The sequence below is a fragment of the Lupinus angustifolius genome, chromosome LG10, assembly GCF_001865875.1.
Source record: "Lupinus angustifolius cultivar Tanjil chromosome LG10, LupAngTanjil_v1.0, whole genome shotgun sequence".
NCBI lineage: Eukaryota > Viridiplantae > Streptophyta > Magnoliopsida > Fabales > Fabaceae > Lupinus > Lupinus angustifolius.
Window position 1 is genome coordinate 13,771,351 of NC_032018.1, and position 8,312 is coordinate 13,779,662.

Below are 8,312 nucleotides of genomic sequence, written 5' to 3' on the forward strand. Positions count from 1 at the left end.
AATAATAGCATTTCATTATGCTCTTATTATAAGGTAATGTATAGACTTTTTAATTTATATTTTTTATAGGCAAATGTTATTATATTAGTATTTGTCATAAGTTAGATTCCAACCTTCAACCATCTTCATTATATTTCTTAAACTTTTCACACTAACCATCAGAATACCTTATAACTACCTTATAATTTCTACCTAAAATTTATTTTTTCTTTTACTTTGGTTACTTCCATCAATGAGAAAGGGTAAAATTGTAATATCATAATATCTTTTAAATCGAGTATAATATTCATATATTGTCAATGTAAATATTTATATACACTCGGTAAATCATCCACTATTTATTTGCTGCATTAACTTTTTTGAATAATCAAATATAATTAAACATGAACAATATGTGTTAACTGTGTATCTCATACAGTGTAAATAATACATTTTTCTCTCTTTTAAAAAACCTTCATTTCTATTATGTAATTCAATTAAAAATGTCTTAATATAAGTCTAAAAATGAAATTATAGTGTGTTATATCAATTACTAACTCCAATGTTTTTTATAAAATAACTTTGATGTTATAGTTTCAGTTCTTTTTATAAGACCATTTTCAAAGATTCATGCATTTTAATTTTTTTTATTTCCAACTTTAAATTAATTAATTGGAAATAGAAAATCAACAACATTAACACCACATTATTTAATTGTTATATATTGCTTAATATTTACATACTAATAATTTAAGTATTTTTTATAATGTAATCGAATCATCTATTATTTATATATTATTTATTATTCTCTCTAAATAAAAATAACATGCATGAATAATTGAAGATATTGTATAAAAAATTTATACTATTAATAGATAAATATGACATTCTTATCTATCTAGCTTTGTACATGACAACCAACATTTCCATCCCAAATTCCCTCAGTTTTCAACCCTCCAGTGTTTTTTTTTCCTTTTTGCCTCATCAATCGAAACAAATTAAGCCCTATAAAGTTGTTTTTCAAAAAGCAGATAGTGGATGAAGGGTAATCAAACTACGAAGAACTAGCTGAAGCTGTAAGCTTATTATTACACGCTCAACTCATACGCGTTTGCATTAAACTTAAGATGTATCGAAAAATAAACACGTGCGTGCATGACACGTTTATCAAAGAACGTAGATGCAACTTTTGCATGAGTCTAATCGAGTAAACGATGTTTTATTGGCTGGTGCTTCTTACAAGAAATCATGATCTTATTATTGCTTTCTAAAGCTAGTAGGGGACCCCAAAGTATTTTCCACTTTTCTCTACTTTCAATAAGAGTAAAAGGAAATTACAGCCCAGAGAAAAAGAACAAAAGTTACCAAAAGAAAGAATATGAAAGTGGAGAATGAAGAAACCAAGTAGATTTTGTTTGATTTTCCCGTCAAAAAAAGAAGAGCACAAGGGTGTGAAGAAACCGATGGTTTAAAGGGGAAGTGAAAAAGCAAAACTTTCCTTGAGATTTTAGCTTTTTTTATTGGGTGAGATTTCATCTTTCTACTTGATAAAGCTACACATAAGAAATAAAAAATTCAATCAACCTAATTCCAAACAAGTTTGGCTTTAATCTAGAATTTGTTTATTTTTGCACTTTTTTCAACTATGTAGTTTGAATTGAATAATAAAAGAAGGAAAGTTTTAAATTTCATTCACAACAATTAATACTATTAAGTTATATTTTGATAGTCTTCACAATCACATCACATCATAACAATACTGTAATCATATCAGTCATAATGTAATTACATTTCTGAACCGAAACATTATGATTTTTATATTATCTGCAACCATAGCCATAATTTAAGTCATTGATAAGAAGCAAAATAATATTACTGTTGTCTTAGAAAAGAGACATAAAATTGAAGTATGTGGTCCAAATTGATGATTAACATCTTATACATATACATGTGTCATTCATCTTGAAACATTATAACTTGATACTGTAGTATCTTCTGTAATCACAAACTTAGATTTAAAACCTTCCCAAAAATAATATATATATATGTCAAATCCTTAATAAACAGAATAAAGGACCAAATTCCATATTAATTTCGGCCTAAAAATATTCATTTACAACAAATTATAGTAATTTGTTGGAAAGGTTGGGGACAGTAATAACAAAAGAAGAGGGGAGTAAAAAAAAAAGCAAAAATAAATTACAGTGGTTAAGAAGCAAGCTATTTAATCTAATTATAACTAATAATTATGTAATAGACAAAGATTGAGGGATCCTAGAAAAAATCCTCTGTCCAGGTGCAAGAATAGCCAAGGGATCAAAAATGGCTTTTCTCTCAACAAATCTGGACCACTTATCTCCATAGTGTCGCATCCAGTTCTCTTGTGAGTGATAGTGAGGAAGATATAACTTAAAATCAAAGGCTTTATTATAGCATAATTGAATAATTGCATGGTTTTGTGCTACCAACAGTTCCGTAGGTGGTCCCTTTGGTGGTGGTGGAATAAATCTGAGCAATGCTACTATGTAGAAGATGTTACTGTCTGGCACCACTACCGAGTGACGACTGTCCCACCTGATTATTACACAAAATAAACTTACAATCAATTATCCTTCCTATACATATATTTAATAATTCTTCAATCATGATTTTAGGGTACTCACATTTAAAAGGATTTTGCTAGGATCATATTTATACAAGAAATATAAAAAACTAATAGTGTAAAAATCTCTTACATTGTCAGTGTATATATATTAAATCCAATCAAGAAATTCTATATAATTATAAAAAATTATATGTTTTATAACATGATACCTTGTTTTTTAATATAAAAGAATCAAACTGATTTTGTAAGAAGAATGTATCATTATCTTGGGACATTATCCTTATCCTTTTACTAAAGTTTTTATCCTTGTTTGATGAATGGATGAGGTCAATTCAACGCGCATGACTTCAATTAGTTACAATGGGTCATGGTGTGGGGAAGGAGAGGGTACCCTTAAGAAGAACAAAATTCCAATCCCCAGAAAAACACAACCAAGTTAAAATCCCTGTGTGTGTGTGTGGAGCCAGAAGGTGATTTTGTTTTGTCTGTCAGAAATCAAATCTCGTTCCTATAGCTCTTACAAAAAACGATGTCGCTGTAATCCGGTTGGCGAATAAATATCCTTGTCGATTCTTAATTGGCAACACTGACCATGAAAGATACGTTGCCTGCTACCATGGTCGAATTAATACAAAATCTTAAATTTTCCATATCCTTATAGAATTTCCCACCATTTCACTTGCTAGTTACTACAACCACTGTTCAATGTTACTAATGGAATATTAACCGGTATCTAGTCTAGTTAAGGAAGCAACAACTTTACCCTTGTCTATTGTCTATCCAGGATTTATGTATTGCAGAGTTGTTTTTAGGATTTGAACATATGACGTCATGGTTACTAAATAGCTTACGAGTTACAAGTCTAACTTCCATTTTTGTGATTAACTACCAATGCATAATTAAATAGTAATACTAACTTCCATTTTTGTGATTAACTACCAATGCATAATTAAATAGTAAAACTAACTTCCATTTTTGTGATTAACTACCAATGCATAATTAAATAGTAATACTAACTTCCATTTTTGTGATTAACTACCAATGCATAATTAAATAGTAAAAAAACTTACGTATAACTAATCACTAAGTAAAACCATATATGGTTTTCTTAGCGTCAAAGTTATATCATTATCATTATATTTATAGAATTGATACCAATAATCTACAACTGTTTAATTTGTGAAAGAAGATAGAAAGTACAACAACTGGAACTGGTGGGGATAAAAAGAATAATCTTTTAAGGATGGCTTAACAAGAGAGAAACGGAAAAGAAAGTGTAAAAGAATTTTAAAACTCTGAACAGGGTATCAGAAATAGGGTACTTATTAACTTACTTGTGGATATAGTATTCCAAGAATGGTAAAGAAATTAGCTCCTATCCCTAACATTCTTTCCTATGGTGTGAAAAAAAGGTAGACCCCATACTTTTTCAAAAGTAATGGACCTCACTATTTTATTCCCCATCCTTATTTATTTCCTTTTTGAATGAGGAGATTTTGATACTGTTATTGGTATAATATTATTGGATACAAAAGTTTGACATTTTTCATTTTTTAGAATAAGAAAGTGAAATAACAAAACGGAAAATTATAGGGTCCTTCTTTCTTTTAGAAGATGTTTAGGTTTTGGAGTTAATAATGTTTTACAAATTACATCATAGTTCACTTGTACCAAACAAGGGTAAGGGTGAAAGATTAAAAATAATTATTAAATATCTAAAACCTATCTAGAGATCTAGTATGATATTATATCATTAAACTAATATGTCTTTTTGTAAATAATTATATAACGTTAACAGTAGCTAATTAATGAGAAAGTGTGAGAAATGAAGCAATATTGTGGAGGTCATAGTGTACGGACAAGATGAGAGAAAGAATGTACAACCCGTCAGTATGATGAAACAGGTGAGGTTACATTACGACCAGAAAAGTTAGTGGAGTTTATGGCTACTGGTCCCACTTTGGCTTGACCTTATTAATAGTAGAAAATATTACACACCCACAAAATCTTAACTACCAAGTTTAAAATGGTGGTCCATAAAGTTTAAGTAAGCATATCGTGGTGAAAAGGGGCAAATATGACTCAGGTGATTCATATACATACGTGGCTTGTAGGACCACTGGCTCATATCCCTATTGCGTATCATTTACAGAGATTGTCATTCATCATGCTTTTAACCTCGTCATACCCAACTTCATGTCAAGTTCACAAGAAATTTTATGATCTATGTGCTTTAACATGTAAAAATTCAATAATATTAATAAAATATAGATGATAGGATGAGAATATATAAATTTTATACTAATAATATATAAATATTACACTCTTATATTAATGAGAAAAATATGTATGCACTAAAAGTTTTTTACACTATTAATATATTATTCAAATGATATACTGAGAGCATATAAATCTTTAAAATGTTCATACATAATATATACTCACATTATATTTACTATATAAAATATTATTATATAAACATTTTGATAAAAATGAAATAATTTTGATTTTAATTATTTTTCAATTCTTCTTTAAAAAATCGATCAATACAGTTAATATGACCCGTTTTAACCGATTTTGATAATAAATAAATGTTATCTAGGAAAGTATAGTACTTACTTGTTTCTAAGGAGTGGGTACACTAAAATGGGGCCACCAACACCTTGCTTGAGGATCTTTTTGAAGACTTCACGATCAAAATCAAGAATGCAGGACTTGGACACGAACATGTTGAGCCAAGGGTGTGGTGCATCCCAAGTCCCATTAGATCTTGCCTCCTCCTCCGCACGATTTACACGTAGCAAGAACTCCATGTATGTCACATCCACCTCAAACTTTAAACCCTCAACGAATCCTAGCTCTCCAACTAATCTATCAACTACCTACGAGAAAACAAACCCATTTAAGATTAGCATACAGAAGCAGTTTAGAAAGAGTTACAACACTCTCCTATAATAGGGAGGCTAATACACCTTAAATAAGAGGAAAAAATAATATGATATAACAATTTTATTCTTGAGAAATACAAAAGTAATAATTTGTCTCTTATTAGTCATAGAAGATCCTGTTTAGAAAAACTTATTCCTAAGACTGTTTATATTTGTAGGTAAAAAGAGATTTTTTTAAAGGAGGGGTATTTACGTCATGGGAAATATTTAATATATTTTACTGCGACAGATTCCAGAAAATGATGTTTTTTTGGCTATTTCCGGAACTGTAGGGGACCGAAACGTCAGCGAGATATCAATGATCAGAGCTATGGAGCACCCACTGATTTACATGACAATTTTAACCTCAGCCCATAAAGAAAAGGAACTCTATGTTACCCTTTTATGCTATAATTGCCAAGGAATCAGACAAGTAAGGTATAGTCCTCTTCGGTAATTTAAGCCAAAAAACGTAAGCTTTTTCGGATAAGTGCTGTGTCAGAAAATCCAATGGAAGATACACTATGACCGTATAGTCAGTTTTCAGTTCACGAACTATTGGCCTTTTAGCTATAACACTGGAGGGAGAAAATTATGATTCGAGAAAAAATATATACAAAAAACCCCAAAACCCAATACTTCACACAAATTATCTATGTGACGTTATGTTAGGACAAGAATTTAATAAGCCCTTCTCCACTGCTCAACCTGGTACACGTGTAGGTGAACTCAGGGTATTTTGACTTTTTACTTAAGACACTCACATAAAATACCATTAGCACCTTTCTATGCCCAGTTTCTTTATATCAATTAATAAAATTAAATATTTATTATTTTTTATATTTTCATTATTTAATAAATCCTTTTTTGAAAATGATTATTTTTCATTGGCCATACATTAGTTAAATAAATTTCATTAGAATAAAAACAACCGACAAGGACTCTCAAAAACCTAAAAACCAGCTAGAAATAGATCATAGCCAGAGAAAGAGAAGCAAAAATTGAAAATAATAAATTTATAGAGTTACCATATCAACATAGGAAGGGTGGTCCACGTGACTGTAGTGACGGACAAGTTCCAAGCAATATAGAACCGGACCAGAGGTTGAAGGGACATGAACCGGGTCGAACCGTTGGTTTTGTGGGTCCATTAACACCGTGGACCATCCATTACAAGGGTCATCACTGTTTACAAAAACAAACCCTTCCACGTAATCAAAACCGTCCCCTTCTCCCAGTGCTACTAGCCACTCTGCATCCCTAATGTAGTCCTCAAATTCTGAATAAACCACTCTTATCCATCTCACCTAATCACACAAAAAAATCACAATTACTTTCAGTAAAACATTTTAACTTTGAGTTTGTCACCTCAACTAATCGAACAACTATCACTCATAGAAATCGAACATTATCTCTGTACTGGTATTGTATTAAAATTTTGAGAATAAAAGTATTGACCATATCTGGAGCTTGTTGGAGCATGACCCTGGCTCTAGTGATGATACCGAATTGGCCAAGACCACCAAGCGTGGCAAAGAAAAGCTCTGAATTTTGTGTTTCGTTACAAATCAAGGTATCACCTTTACCGTTAACGACCTCCAATTCCGTTACGTTGGAAGTCTGCGGGCCGTAACGGAAAGCCTGGCCGCTAACGCCGGCGTTAGAAAGCGTTCCTCCCACCGTTAAACTAAGATAATCAGTCCACGACCTCGGAGCAAGCCCAAACTGCAAAACGCAGCGTTTTAGCACGTCTTCCCATAATGCCCCTCCCGAAACGTCGACGTATGGGGTACCATCAACCCATATGAGTTCGAAATAGTGGTCCTCCATGGCGCGCATGCCAAGGACTAAACCTTTGTCAGCCATGGCCTGGCCGTTGATGGAGTGACCGTTGCCTCGGGCTGCCACCGTGAGGTGAGAGGTTCGCGCCGCTGCTTTCACCGCCTGAGAGACGTCGACGGTGGTGGTGGGCATGATGAGGGCCAAGGGTTTGAAGGATTTCATGCCGCCGAAGTCTTTACTGGCTATTCCGGTGGCACCCAAATCGAAATTGGCGGCCAGACCTGAAACGTCGTCGTCTGGTTTTGATTCGGTGTCGTTGCCGTGCACGAAGTGTTCTATGTAAGCTATCATGTTTTCCGGTGATAGGTGAACCGTGACGGTTGTGGTTTTTTTTGTTGGGTGTTTCTTCTATTGGGTTTGAAGTGCCGTTTTTTGAGTTTGAGTTCGAGTTTGAGGGGTGTGCGTGCTTTGCTGGTAGTGAAGAGTTTGGGTTTAAATAGCAGCTGATTTGGGATTACTTCAAATTTTCTTGTAATCATAAATAATGATAGAGAGAAAAAATGTACATAATTATGAGTCTAATATTTTATATATTGTTAGTCCATTATTTTAAAGTAATATATATTTATGTCGATGTGAAGATTTATATTTAGTTAATATAATATTTATTACTTATTTGTATTACTTATATTTTAGAAGAGTCAATAATAATAAAAAATGAGTGATAAATGATGTTGAATAAGACTTTTAAATTGTTATTTATACATATCCTTTTCCTCATAATAATATACCTAAGAAAAAAGCAAGTTGGAATTTTGAGATTCAATACAAAATTATAATGAGAAAAAGATGTATGCATAAATAGTGTAAGAAATTTTTATATTGTTATTGTATATTTATCATTAATTTTCAATCACAATTGATTCTTAAATAAAAACAATACAAATTAATATTAAATAATACAAAGATTTTTTATATTGTCTGTGCATCTTACCCTTTGTCATCACTACTTGAAATGT

The 8,312-nt window shown here is 31.8% G+C and overlaps 1 protein-coding gene and 1 long non-coding RNA gene across 2 annotated transcripts; one reads left to right on the top strand and one right to left on the bottom strand.

Moving 5' to 3' along the window:
- LOC109358667 lies at positions 1–3,029 on the top strand. The gene is made up of 2 exons (XR_002108992.1): positions 1–38; positions 2,911–3,029. It is a non-coding gene; the product is annotated as an uncharacterized LOC109358667 (long non-coding RNA).
- On the bottom strand, positions 2,036–7,763 carry LOC109358665 (cytokinin dehydrogenase 7-like). The gene is made up of 4 exons (XM_019603034.1): positions 6,970–7,763; positions 6,540–6,818; positions 5,204–5,466; positions 2,036–2,553 (listed from the first exon to the last, which is right to left on the bottom strand). The coding sequence occupies exons 1-4, from the start codon at positions 7,642–7,644 to the stop codon at positions 2,226–2,228; spliced, it is 1,545 nt and encodes a 514-aa protein (XP_019458579.1). The 5' UTR covers positions 7,645–7,763; the 3' UTR covers positions 2,036–2,225.